The sequence below is a fragment of the Macaca mulatta genome, chromosome 18 (assembly GCF_049350105.2).
Source record: "Macaca mulatta isolate MMU2019108-1 chromosome 18, T2T-MMU8v2.0, whole genome shotgun sequence".
Lineage (NCBI taxonomy): Eukaryota > Metazoa > Chordata > Mammalia > Primates > Cercopithecidae > Macaca > Macaca mulatta.
The window spans coordinates 56448121-56463069 of NC_133423.1; the positions used below are offsets into that span (position 1 = coordinate 56448121).

Sequence of the window (14949 nt, forward strand, 5' to 3'; positions counted from 1 at the left end):
TTTTTCTAGGTTCTTGAAGTGGGAACTTATTACAGATTATTGATTTGAGACTATTTGTACCTTTAGTGTTCAGAATTTCTCTCAGCACTGCTTCAGCTGTGCCCCACAGATTTTTGATATGTTGTATTTTCAACATATTTTATTTATTTATTTATTTTTTGAGACGGAGTCTCGCTCTGTCGCCCAGGCTGGAGTGCAGTGGCCGAATCTCAGCTCACTGCAAGCTCCGCCTCCCGGGTTTATGCCATTCTCCTGCCTCAGCCTCCCGAGTAGCTGGGACTACAGGCACCCGCCACCTCGCCCGGCTAGGTTTTTGTATTTTTTAGTAGAGACAGGGTTTCACCGTGTTAGCCAGGATGGTCTCGATCTCCTGACCTCGTGATCCGCCCGTCTCGGCTTCCCAAAGTGCTGGGATTACAGGCTTGAGCCACCACGCCCGGCCTCAACATATTTTATATGCTAGTTAATAAAGGATTTTTATGATGGCTGCTTGCTTTATTTATTTTTTTATTTCTAGACAGGGTTTTGCTCTGTTGCCCAGGCTGGAGTATGGTGGTGTGATTGTAGCTCACTGTAACCTCCAACCTCTGGGCTCAGGCAAGCCTCCTGAGTAGCTGGGACTACAGGTATGAGCCACCATGCCTAATTTTTTAATTTTTATTTTTGTAGAGATGGGGGTCTCATTGTGTTGCCCAGCCTTAGCGGCTGCTTTAAAGTCTCTGTAAGATCATGTAAACCTCTCTACTTTGTGTTGGGATCTGTTGCTGTTTTTCCCCATTCTGTTTCATATCTTCCTGGTTCTTGATATGGGGTGATTTTTTTTTTTTTAAATGGATACAATGGATTTGGGGATGTTATGAGACTCTAGGTTGTTGTTGTTGGTTTTTGTTTGTTTGTTTGTTTTTTTTGATATGGGCTCTCACTCTGTCACCCAGGCTGAACTGCTGTGGCACCTCACTTCATGACCTCCCAGGCTCAGCAATCCTCCCACCTTCTGAATCTTCCCACCTCAGCCTCCTGAATACCTGGTATTACAGGCATGCGTCACCATGCCTGGCTGATTTTTCTGTGTTTTTTTTGAAGGCGAGGTTTCACCATGTTGCCCCGGCCTGGCCTTGAAGTCCTGAACTCAAGCAGTCCACCCACCCCGGCCTCCTATAATGCTGAGATTACAGTCATGTGCCACTGTGCTTAGCCAAGATGATAGATCTTATTTAATCTTAATTTAACTAGGTTTCTCTGACACTGCCTCATCAGGAGAAGGAGGTACTGTGGTACTGTTGTGTGCGAGTAGAAGTTCTGGCTTTCCAGTAGGTCTCCGCTGACACCGTGGGGAGGGGAGAAGGAGTATATGTTCCCATTACTGCCGTACCATGGTGAAAGTCTTGTTGTTCCCCTAGGCCTCCTGTGATACAGCCCAGTGGGGAGTGTTTCCTTATTGCTGAGTGGAGTTGGAAGTCCAGGTTCCCTACTCTGCCTTCTCTGACACTACTCTGGTGGGAATGTTGAGCTCCACATTACAGTACTGTGAGGGTGGAAGTCTAGGCTTACCGTTTTCTTTGCTAGTATGGGTGTGGCAGAAGTTTTTTTCTATGGTGTTTGGCTGGAGCAGAACTGTTTTTGTGCTGTTATTGTAGGCATGAGGCACCATGCCTGGCCTGTTTTCTTTTTTTAAGTATCATTTTCAGCTCATGGATTTTTATATGTTTGTATTTCAGACTATTATTATTTTTGATGCTCTTTTGTCAGTGGCAGCCTCTTGGAAGTTTGCTTGTGTCCTTTGGATACAATTGCAGTTTTTAAAATCACTTTATCCTTTCTAGCATGACAAGATGTCCTTGGTACATTTTGTGCATTTCCTGCTTTTATTTGCCAGAGTACGTGAGATTTGACCTGCTTTTATTTAGTTATTTTATTTTTTATATTTTTTGATACCAAGTCTCGCTCTGTTGTCCAGACTGGAGTGCAGTGGTGTGATCTTGGCTCACTGTAACTTCCACCTCCTGGGTTTAAGTGATTCTTGTGCCTCAGCCTCCTGAGTAGCTGGGATTACAGGCGTGCACCACAATGCCTGGCTAATTTTTGTATTTTTAGTAGAGATGGGGTTTCACCATGTTGGCCAGGCTGGTCTCGAACTCCTGTCCTCTGGTGATCCACCCACCTCAGCCTCCCAAAATGCTGGGATTACAGGTGTGAGCTCCCATGTCCGGCTTTGATCTGCTTTTATTAATGAAATGTTTTTTAGGGACACAGTATGGGGCTTGAAATGAAATGTTTTTTAGGGACACAGTATGGGGCTGATTGATTTCATTGTAATTTACATTTAATTATAGTTTCCCTTTGAACAATATGGGTTTGAACTGCCCAGGTCTACTTCTATGTGAATTTTTTTCAGTAAAAGTTACATGAGTGTGTTTGCCTTCCCTTCCACCTCCTCCAACGCCTTCTGCCTCCTATGCTCCTGAGACAGCAAGACCAACCGCTCCTCTTCCCCCTCTTCCTCGTTAGCCTATTCAACATTAAAATGACGAAGAGAAAACCTTTTTGATGAAAACACCTCCACTTAATAATAAATGTTTTCTTTCTGTGATTTTCTTAACATTTTCTTTTCTCTAGTTTACTTTATTGTCAGAATACAGTATATAGTTTAACATACAAAATATGTGTCATTTATGTTATCAGTAAAGCTTCTGCTCAGTGATAGTCTATTCGTAGTTAAGTTTTTTGGGAGTCAGAAGTTATACATGGGTTTTTTACTGCCCAGGGGGTTGACCCTCTTTACCCCCTATTGTTGAAGGGTAGCTGTACTTTAATAATTGTTTTGTGTCCGGAATTGGTGGGTTCTTGATCTCACTGACTTCAAGAATGAAGCCACGGACCTCGCGGTGAGTGTTACAGTTCTTAAAGATGGTGTGTCTGGAGTTTATTCCTTCAGATGTTCAGATGTGTCTGGAGCTTCTTCCTTCTGGTGGGTTCATGGTCTCGCTGTCAGAAGTGAAGCTGCAGACCTTCGCGGTGAGTGTTACAGCTCATAAAGGCAGCGTGGACCCAAAGAGTGAGCAGCAGCAAGATTTATTGCAAAGAGCGAAAGAACAAAGCTTCCACAGTATGGAAGGGGACCTGAGGAGGTTGCCACTGCTGGCTTGGGCAGCCTGCTTTTATTCCCTTATCTGGCCCCACCCACATCCTGCTGATTGGTCAATTATTACAGAGAGCTGATTGGTCTATTTTACAGAGAGCTGAGTGGTCCATTTTGACAGCATGCTGATTGTTGCATTTACAATCCTTGAGCTAGACACAGAGTGCTAGATGGAAAAGTTCTCCAGGTCCCCACTAGGTTAGCTAGACAGAGTTAGCTAGATACAGAGTACCAATTGGTGTATTTACAAAGCTTGAGCTAGATGCAGAGTCCTGATTGGTGTATTTACAAACCCTGAGCTAGACACAGTGCTGATTGGTGCGTTTACAATCCTTGAGCTAGACACAGAGTGCTAGACGGAAAAGTTCTGGAAGTCCCCACTAGGTTAGCTAGACACAGAGTTAGCTAGGTGCAGAGTACCAATTGGTGTATTTACGAACCTTGAGCTAGATACAGAGAACTGATTGGTGTATTTACAAACCTTGAGCTAGACACAAGAGTGCTGATTGGTGTATTTATGATTCTCTAGCTAGACATAAAAGTTCTCCAAGTCCCCATCCAACTCAGGAACCCAGCTGGCTTCACCTAGTGGATCCTGCACCGGGGCTGCAGGCGGATCTGCCAGCGAGTCCCGAGCCGCACCTGCACTCCTCAGCCCTTGGGCTGTTGGTGGGACTGGACGCCATGGAACAGGGGGCAGCGCCTGTTGGGGAGGCTCGGGCCGCGCGGGAGCGCACTGCAGGGTGGGAGCTCAGACATGGCAGGCTGCAGGTCCAGAGCCCTGCCCCGTGGGGAAGCAGCTAAGGCCCTGCGAGAATTTGAGTGCAGCACTGGCGGGGCAGCACTGCTGGGGGACCTGGCGCAACCTCCGCAGCTGCTGACCCGGGTGCTAAGCCCCTCACTGCCCTGGGCTGGCGGCGCCAGCCGGCCAGGTGGGGCCCACCGAGCCTGCGACCGTGGCAACTCGGAGTGGCCCGCCAGCGCCAGCGTGCAGCCCCAGTTCCTGCCAGCGCCTCTCCCTCCACACCTCCCTGTAAGCAGAGGGAGGCAGCTCTGGCCTCAGCCAGCCCAGAGAGGGGCTCCCACAGTGCTGTGGCAGGCTGAAGGGCTCCTCAAGTGCTGCCAGAGTGGATGCTGAGGCCTAGGAGGCGCTGAGAGTGAGGGCTGCTAGCACGTTGTCACCTCTCATGGTTGGTAAAATGAGAATAACTTACCTTGTAGGGTTGTTTTGAAGATTAAATGAGATACATAATAAACTTTTAGAACAATGCTCAGGTCATAAAAATTGTAGTCGGTATTATTTCTTTGAATTTATTTGTAAAAAAGCAAAAAAGTTTGTCTCAATTTCATTCTAGAAGTGTAATGTGAATAAATGGGTATTCCACTTGACAGTGTATTTTATAGTGGTCTAATGGTCCAGGATGAAGTTTATTCATCTCAGGATTTTTATAATTCATTTGTTGCGTATACTGAAACCAAGGTTTTAAAAATTATTTTGTTTACGAAAGTTTCTCAGCAATTTGAATTTCCTTTGGCTTTTTAGAATGGAAAAGATGTTCCTTTGCTTGGACCTAGATATTCTTTTGTTCTCCTTAACCAAGCATTGAAACAGGAGAAGCCATGAATAAATGCACCTACACAACGAAGATAGTTGGTGGAGTACCAGGCCAGCCCTATGCTGAAGCCTTTTTCAGCATGTAGGCTCAGAGTAATCATTTAACGTATAATTTATATGTTTCTCTTTTATAACTTAGTTCTCTGTTGGTAACTCCACCTCTTCCCCCCGATTCTTCTTGGTCTTTCCCAAAGATATTGTTTACTGTGTTTGTGTGTAACTTAATACTATGTCTTTGGTATTTTTCCATATCAGTACATCAACCTCTATTTCATTTTTGAACAGCTGCAGAATATTGTGTGGATTGTATGAATGTGCCATGGTTTATTCAGTTCTTTCTTGATGCTGTTGTGAATATCCTTAATGATTTCTTTGTGCATTTATGAGAAATATATCCATAGGATAAATTCTTACAAGTAAAATTTGTAAGGTCAAGAAGCTATGTGCAATTACGTTTTCTGAATTCTGATAGATATTACCAAGTTGTTTTTCTGAGAGGTTGTACTAATTTATGATTTAACCACCAGTGTCTGAAGGTATCTAAATTTGGTCATCTCACCCATACTTTTGTCAGTTTTAGTTCGTGTCAGACTTTAGTGTCGGTCACTCTAGTAGGTTGAAAATGGTAGTTGGTTTTAATTATTTAACATTTCTGTTTTTGTACTTCCTGTGCACATGTCTTGACTGTTTTTCTATAAGTTATTGCTTCGTGAGAACTGTAGAGTGAAGGAAGGAAAATGAAAATAGTTGAACTCAATACGTTAAAAAAGTACAAATAAGAGTGCTAAGGAAGTTTGTCTTTCATAATCTGAATTAAAAATTGTTGCGGTTTCTGACAGCAGTGTAATTTTACATGTGTTCCTGTCTCCTGTGCTGGCTGAGGTTAATGATCAGAAACTAAGTTACTGGGACAAGTAATTAAAGCCACAGGTCTAGGCCAAAATGTATTCAGTAAACGTTGATCAAATTAGGAGCTAGCTGTTGGGTTTGATTTTGGTAGATTTGACAGTCATTGTTCTCAGTGGAACTTAGTTTAGTTGGGAAGCACTACATGAAATAAAAATAATTATAGTTAGGGTAGATGTGCCATAGAAGTAGTGTGGAGTGCTATGAAAGCATCTCACGGCTGCCTAACCTGTGTGGTCTTGTTGGTCAGGGAAAACTGGAGGAACCCATTTAACTGAGGTCTAAAGTATGGTAGGAGTTGGGGAAGTTGGAGGATAGTGTTGGATGTGAAGAGTAGTGTAGATGGTGGAGACCTCTTTGTTTAAGGCCTTTGGTGCATATTAAGGATTTTAAAATGTTGTCTGGAGAATGGTAGAAAATCTTCAAAGGCTTGTAAGCAAGAATTGACAGGATCAGTCCCTATTGTGTAATTTGAAATGTGAACCTGAACTCTTCCAAGGAATAGGCTGCCAAATCTGAGACCTCCTGGCAGTAGTACAGGAGTACATCACCTCTACCCACTTTTCACCCACCTCTGCTGTGGAGAAGCAGCCAGCTGTGTCTGACTGAACTGTTTGTCCTGTCTGGGACAGATAGAATCCATTGAAGAATCATCTATTGATTATATGCTTTCTGTGACAAAGATGTTGACTGACTTAAAGCAGTTTTTGGCTTACAACCACCTATCCATCCATAGGAACATGTCTTCCCCACAATGCCACAGGCAGAAGGAAAAGTCTTGAAGTTGTTTTGGAAACAGGTTCAGAGAAACACTCTCAGGATACAAGTCTGCACAGCACAGCCCTTTCTTTTTTTGCCTCAGAAAATGCTGATTTCCACAAACGTGTGTTTTTAATTTGTTTGTTGCACTACATTTTTAAAATGAATGCTTAGGTATAAAATTATCTCAGGGTTAAGGAACTGAATTAGATCCATCTCCATGCTTTTCTGAACTAAAAGAAACAGGGTTTAGTTGGGAGAGAGTCTAGTAAGTTGGAGATAGCCCTGCTGTGGGGAGAGTGATTACTGTAGTAGGACTTAAAAGAGCATGAGGATACCAAGGAATTCGGAGAAAAGGGTTCTATAAGATGGAAGATAAGTTTAGGGCCTTTTAAAAGCCATACATAATAGGAAATGCTACATAATTAACTCCTTGGTTTCAGGAGAGGTATGTGGAGATTATTAATGAAAAAATTTATTATTTAAAAACATTTTTATAAATGGAGCTGGTATAGGTGATAATTGAGAAAACCCGAAGATTATCCAGAAAGTTAGGAACAAGTTATTTTTGATTAATTTTTCTAGTATTTTTGAGACTATGCAGAAAACCTTTCTTCAATTCACATTTGAATTTCACTCAACTTCAAGATACTTAATGTAGTGTTCTGCATTAAACCCTTATGTGGAATTCTTTTTTTTCACCTGAAATTGAGCAGTGTTTCTGGTTCATTCTGAAAGACAGTTACTGTAAAGAACTATTTAACTCTAAAAGGTGTAGTAAATATTTTCTTGTTAATTGCTTCCTTTTAGAATGGAGGTACAACAAAAGAGAAATTCCAATTGGAGATTTTGTCAAACAGGAATTTACTGTAAGTTAATAAAAACACTTTTCTTCTGTGTAAGTACCACTTCCCTAAAAAGCTTAGAAATTTTTAGGGGTGATTAGATGTGGGAAAGGAGGTACTACATAGAAAAATGAAAGGCAAAATTCCTGTTATCACAACTCTAGTTTTGAATTCTTTCTTCTTTCCTTGCCTATTGCAGTATTCTTAGTGTTCAGTGTTACCTACTTCTAGTTTTCCTAATGTACCTCAGGATCTCCTCCTGTACGCCCCTGCTCCCAAATTAAAACTTCAATACTTCTCTTTTTGTTTACAAAATGAAGCTGAAACACTTGTTAGCTTGATATTTAGTTTAAGTCTTCCTTTCTTTCCAGCTTTACACTTCATTATTCCCTCATATATAATGTACAGTGCATTCATTAGGTCATGAGCGGAGCTTCTTTCTGCCAAGGATATTCTTTTCACTAATGCTTCATCACACATTTACACATAAGACTTAAGTAGGCTTTTATCAACTTGACTGTTGAGTCGTCTTTTATTCGTAGTAGCTAATGCAGTGTCTGTGAATGGTAGATACCAAGTAATTATTTGTTGAGTGTATGAGTGGCATGAGACCTTAATCATTTATAATTATCCTTTAGTTAAATGCATTTATAGTTCCACCCAACTCAAACTTAGAGAAGATAATTAAATTATACTTAAAATTTGAGGATTTAATATGTATATACTATATAAGCAGGATATATAGAACCTTTTTCTAGTCTATAGTCATTCATTTTACCAGGGAAATAGAGGAGGATGTCCAGTAATTGTTAATAAATCTTTAATAGATTTTTTTTTCAAAATGACTTTTCTCCTGATTTCCTTGTACAAGACCTGCAGTAATGCTCATTCCTCCCATTGATATGTATGTGTGTGTATATGTACATGTACATATTTTTTTGTGTGTGTATATGTGCATGTGTGCATGCGTGTGTGTGTGTGTTTCCTTATTCAATTTCCTGCTGCTGCTTTCCATATAGAAGGTTTCCCTCGGAACGATGGTTCTTATGTTTATAGATAACAGGATTTTGGCTGTTTATTGTATTTATCAGCATTGCCATCTACTGTAGTTTTAAATTCAATCTTCATAAACCATGGATGATTAATTAGATTATGATATCGTGCAGCATATAAAAATGAGTATACATAAGGTATCTACAATGTAAGAAAATAGGTAACACCACTTCTACCACTTTCTACCATTATGAACAACTAAAACTAGGAACTGATTATGAATTAGTGGAACTAGAGATGATGTTTTAATCCTTTCACTAAGTCTGCTTCATATTGTTTAATAGTGCATACTCTGATTTCTTTTTGAAGCTTGGTAATTGATCTTTTAGTTGAATTGTTTGTGGTATGTTTTATAACTGTCTCCTGGTTATGTGATGAACTGAACTTTTATTACCATGCCCCTTCTGGGGGATGTGCTCAACTTTTTAGGTGATTGTATTAGTCTCCTCACACATTGCTATATACAACTATGTGAGACTGGGTAATTGATGAAGAAAAGAAATTTAATTGACTCACAGTTCTGCATGACCGGGGGGGCCTCAGGAAACTTATTGTCATGGCACCCACTCTGCCTGTTACTCAGTTCCAAAGTGACTTCTACATTTTCAGATATCTTTACAGCAGTACTCCACTACCTGGTACCAGTTTACTGTATTAGTCTGTTCTCATGCTGCTATGAAGAAATACCTGAGACAGGCCCCTCCCCTGACATGTGGAGATTACAATTTGACATGAGATTTGGGTGGGGACACAGCCAAACCATATCGTTCCACCCCTGGCCCCTCCCAAGTCTCATGTCCTTCTCACATTTCAAAACCAATCATGCTTTCCCACCAGTCCCCCAAAGTCTTAACTCATTCCAGGATTAACTCAAAAGTCCAAGTCTAAAGTCTCACCTGAGATAAGGCAAGTCCCTTCCACATATGAGCCTGTAAAATAAAAAACAAATTAGTTACTTCCAAGATACAATGGGGGTATCATAGGTATTGGGTAAATGCTCCTGTTCCAAAAGGGAGAAATTGTCCAAAACAAGGGGTATATAGGCCCCGCGCAACTCCGAAACCCAGCAGGGCAGCCATTAAACCTTAAAGCTCCAAAATCACCTTTAACTCTCTGTCTCACATCCAGGGCATGGTGATGCAAGGGGTGGGCTCCCACTGCCTTGGGCAGCTCCTGCACGGGCTGATGTTGACTGCCTGTGGCTTTTCCAGGCACGAATGCAAGCTGTCGGTGGATCTACTATTCTGGGATCTGGAGGACAGTAGCCCTCTTCTTGAACTCTGCTAGGCAGTGCCCTCTGGGGACCCCATGTGGGAACTCTAATCCCATATTTCCCCTACGCACTGCCCTAGTAGAGGTTCTCCATGAGGGCTCCACCCCTGCAACAGACTTGCCTGGACATCCAGGTGTTTCCATATATCCTCTGAAATCTAGGTGGAGGTTCCCAAACCTCAGTTACTGCCTTTTGTGCATCCACAGGCCCAACACCACCTTGGAACTCACCAAGGCTTGGGGCTTGCACCCTCTGAAATAATGGCCCAAGCTGTACCCTGGCCCCTTTTAGCTACGGCTAGAGCTCGCGCAGCTGGGATGCAGGACACCAAATCCTGAGATTGCCCAAAGCGACAAGTCCCTGGGCCTGGCTCAGGAAGCCATTTTTTCCTCCTTGGCCTGTGGGCCTGTGATTGGAGAGGCTGCCATGAAGGTCTCTGACATGCCCTGGAGACTTCCCCATCGTCTTGGGGATAAACATTTGACCCCTTGTTGCTTGCAAATTTCTGCAGCCCGCCTGAATTTCTCTTCAGAAAATGGATTTTCTTTTCCATTGCATCCTCAGGCTGCCAATTTTCCCAACTTGTATGTTCCACTTGCCTTTTAAACATAAGTTCCAATTCCAAACCATATCTTTGTGAATGCCTAAAACTGAATGCTTTTAAGAGCATCCAAATCACTTGAATGCTTTGCTGCCTAGAAATTTCTTCCACCAGATACCCTAAATCATCTATTTCAACTTCAAAGTTCCACAGATCTCTAGGACAGGGGCAAAATGTCACCAGTCTTGTTGCTAAAGCGTAGTTAGAGTCACCTTTATTTCAGTTTCCAACAGGTTCCTCATCTCCATCTGAGACCACTTCAGCCTGGACTTCATTGTCTACTTCACTATCAGCATTATGGTCAAAGCCATTCAGCAAGTCTGTAGGAAGTTCCAAACTTTCCCACATCTTCCTGTTGTCTTCAGAGGCCTCCAGACTGTTCCAACCTCTGTCTGTTACCCAGTTCCAAAGTGACTTCCACATTTTCAGGTATCTTTACAGCAGTACCCCACTACCTGGTACCAGTTTACTGTATAAGTCTGTTCTTATGCTGCTATGAAGAAATACCTGAGACTGGGTAATTTATAAAGGAAATAGATTTAATTGACTCACAGTTCTTCAGGGCTGGGGAGGCCTCAGGAAACTTACAATCATGGCAGAAGAGGAAGCAAACACGTCCTTCTTGACATGGCGGCGGCAGGAAGTACAGAGTGAAGTGGGGGAAAGCCCTTTATAAAACCATCAGATCTCATGAGAACTCACTAACATGAGAAAAACATGGAGGTAGCTGCCCCCATTATTCAATTATCTCCTACCTGGTTCCTCCTATAACACATGGGATTATGGGAACCATAATTCAGGATGAGATTTGGATGGGGACACAGCCAAACCATATCACAAATATATATTATTTATGATTGTTTCTGTGTTGCTGTGATATATTCATGGGGAGAAAAAATAAAGGAGAAAAAAGAACTAACATTTTAGTGATGTGACCTATCATCTGCCAATTTGTATGAAACTTGCAAACTCCTGATTGAACAGGAAAGGTTAATTTTAGTCTGTACTTAGAGTGGTACCTGGTACATGGAAAACATTAAAATAATAAATGCTATTTAAATTGAATGGAAGGTTTGGAAAACAGGTGTTTTTGGAAGGAACCCCATGAGCAACGGAAATATAGGAATTAACTAGGTCAGACCTGTCATTTAGTCTTATATTCTTTGTTGCCAACAGTGGCATTTCTTTGAGGAATTATGAAATGGTTTGTTTTTCCTTTCTGTTAGCTTTCTGTTTTTCTTTTAATAACAATTTATGGCTCTGTTATTTTTAAAAATACCAAAATTCATTTGACATTTTTTTTTGTAATTTTCTTACATTGCTTGTTGTGATTACCACCATTAATTATTTGTTGTATGTATAGGGACACATAATTTTAAATGGAAGTAAATTTCATTCACTGAAAATTTAGGGAAGGGCATAAGTTGTGATGATTGCTGGGTATTTTTCATATTTTTGCTTGGTTCTACAAGGATAAAAGCAAAAATAGTATCTTGGTATTTGGACCCTATGCTCAATCATCTAATATGGAATTTGTCCTTTGGAAAACAATGGTAAATATATTTTTAAATCTTGTAAATTTTTATTTTAGTGTATATTGTAAAAACAATTCTGGATTCTTTGAGAAATTAACCCATGAATTTAAAAAACATTCTAGGGCCAGGCACAGTGGCTCACACCAGTAATCCCAGCACTTTGGGAGGCCTAAATAGGAGGGTCACTTGAGCCCAGGAGTTCAAGACCAGCCTGGGCAACGAAGTAAGACCTTATCTCTACAAAAAGTTAAAAAAAAATTAGCCAGGCATGGTGGCATGCCCTTGTGGTTCCAGCTACTTGGTAAGCTGAGGCAGGAGGATTGCTTGAGCCCAGGAGGTCGAGGCTGCAGTGAGCCTTTAGTCTGGGAGACAGCGAGACCTTGTCTCAAAAAAAAAAAAAAAACACTGGCCGGGCGCGGTGGCTCACGCCTGTAATCCCAGCACTTTGGGAGACCGAGGTGGGCGGATCACGAGGTCAGGAGATCGAGACCATCCTGGCTAACACAGTGAAACCCCATCTCTACTAAAAAAAAAAAAATACAAAAAACTAGCCGGGCGTGGTGGCGGGCGCCTGTAGTCCTAGCTACTTGGGAGGCTGAGGCAGGAGAATGGTGTGAACCTGGGAGGCGAAGCTTGCAGTGAGCAGAGATCGTGCCACTGTACTCCAGCCTGGGCGACAGAGCAAGACTCCGTCTCAAAAAAAAAAAAAAAAACCTGAGGTTTTTTGTTTTTGTGGTAATAAATATTATTTGCCATCTTCATTTTTTCAGTGTACAGTCCAGTAGTATTAAGTATATTGTTGTGTAGCCAGTTTCCAGAACTGTTCATTTTGCAAAGCTGAAACTCTGTACCCATTAATAATTTCCCATTCTCCTCCCATTCCCACAGCCTTTGGCAACTACCCTTCTACTCTCTTTTTCTATGAATTTGACTACCTCCAATAAGTAGAACAGACAGTCGTTTGTCTTTTTTCGTGACTCGATTATTTCACCTGACATGATGTCCTCAAGATTCATCTATGTTGTAACAGGTGTCAACATTTCCTTCTTTTATAAGGCTGAATAATACTTTATTGAATATATAATTCACGTTTTGTTTGTTCATTGATCAGTGCTCTTACCTATTGGCTATTGTGAATAATGCTGCTAACGCTGTAAAATATTTTTGAGTTGCTACTATTTGTTTTGCATTGTTTTATCTTTTTCTTCTTTTGAGTTGCTACTTTTGATTCTCAAAAGGTTAACATGCCCTTTTAATTATGACAGGAAGCATGGTCTAGTTGTTAAGAGGGATTTGCTTGGCTGTTGGACTTTTTGGATTCCAATCCTGGCTGATCTCTTCCTCATTATTTCCCTGGGGGCAAATAACGTTTTTGACTTTGTTCAACTGCCAAATAGAGACATATTGTTAGGATTAAGTGAGATAATATATGTAAAGTGCTTGGAATAGTGTGTAGCACATAGTAAAAGAGCAGTGAAAGGATTCCGTTTGTTCAGGTACCCATTCAAAAGTATTGCAGGCAACCTCCCAATTAGATAATACAAATTTGAGTTTCTAAACTCATTTGACACTGGGAAGGCAAAAACCTGGATTGAATAATACCAACCTATTTTGTGGGTGAGATTGAGAGGGCAGGGATGGGTAAAAAAGAGACAGGACTGAATGTTATGAAAGGGTCCTGATACCTTAACCAGTTACACACTGTGGTTTATCTAACCAGATAAGGAGCCTGAAAACCACAAGTTGTTCTCTGTTATTGCCATCTCTTCTTATCTTTATTCCATGCCAGCAACTTTCAAAAGCAGGAAAAGTGGTAGACAGCAGTTTAAACAGACAAACCAGGTTATACAGTGGCATGGCACAGGTTTTGTAAAGTTTGATCAGTTGTGACAGTATGTGAGAAGGTTGGGCTTCTGGTTGTACCTCAAGAATGATGTGAACTCAGAGGTGACTTTTTAATATGTCGAATACTTAAATTTGTAAATTGAATTCTTAACATCTAGAAGACCACATGTAGCCTGATCAAAATTTTTGTCTTAAATCCAATGAGATCGCCCACATCAATAGGATACTGCATAATTGGTCCTGACCATAAGTTTCCTACAGCGTTGTACTATGGATGCCACAGGGTATAATGCTTCTGAATATGACTGTACTACGTTGAGTGATTCAAGTTTAATTCTAGTAAAATGTAATAATAGTATAAAAGATTATGTTCAACACTGTTTTCCTTATGTATAGTCTTGTTTGAGTCATATTCAGTACTACTCTGCTATTTAACATTGTAACCAGTAAAAATGTACTCTGGCCCACAACTGTTGAAATCTTGTCTACTTCCTTAGAGAAATGATGACACCCACAGAGCATAGTGAGTAGGGGAATATTTTTGTCGCAATGAATTCAGTTTAAAATTTATGGCCATGTATTCTAAAGACAGAAACATCTTAACTTTTCCCATTTATTCTCCCTAGCAGTTAATCTGTTACCTTGGAAAATATTTGTTGCGTAAACAAAAACTGTATAATTGATTGAAGGGATGTCTCTTTCAACCTGTTTTACATTTCATGCTCTTCTGTTGTTTTACAGTAGCTTAACAATGATTTTGAATTAACATGTCTATTAAAACAATCCTAAATTCAATGGAGGATTTAGGGTGCCATCTTAATAACATGACTAATCACCATCTTATTTTAAATGACTGTATTTCTTATAGTTTGTAATGGTTTTACTAAAATTTAGTAACAGGATAGATAAAATTTAGGTGACAGGAGTCACCGAGATGCATTTTTACATAGACATTAGTCATTCTGGTGAGTTAGCAGCAGTGACTCTGGTTAGTTGGTAGTAAAATGAGAAACTAGGTTTGAAATGATACATAAGGTTAGTAGGGTTATTTTAGTTCTCAAAATGCTTAATTCAGATATTGAGAAAGTTTGTCCAAGTAAAGATGTTTTAAGTAGATTTTAAACTTTTTCTTATTTTTCAGCCAAACCAAACAGGAAGCTTACTTTTCTCTACCTAGCCAATGATGTCATACAGAACAGCAAGAGGAAGGGACCAGAGTTTACAAAAGATTTTGCACCAGTTATAGTGGAGGCTTTTAAGCATGTTTCAAGGTATGATCATTGTTTTGGGTATTAGGTAATCTGTTTTAAATGTACCATATATCCTTTCACTAAAATTTGCCTTAAGCTATTAAAATAAAAAATAGGGAATATAGTTC

General features: G+C 40.6%; 1 protein-coding gene across 3 annotated transcripts in view; it reads left to right on the plus strand.

The window, feature by feature from the left end:
• RPRD1A (regulation of nuclear pre-mRNA domain containing 1A) overlaps nucleotides 1-14949 on the plus strand; it is a 74076-nt gene that overhangs the window by 17298 nt on the left and 41829 nt on the right. For all 3 annotated transcript variants that reach the window (XM_015121722.3, XM_028837767.2, NM_001260968.1), the window contains 1 exon segment: nucleotides 14713-14842. In XM_015121722.3, the coding sequence (XP_014977208.1) occupies nucleotides 14713-14842 (130 nt within the window).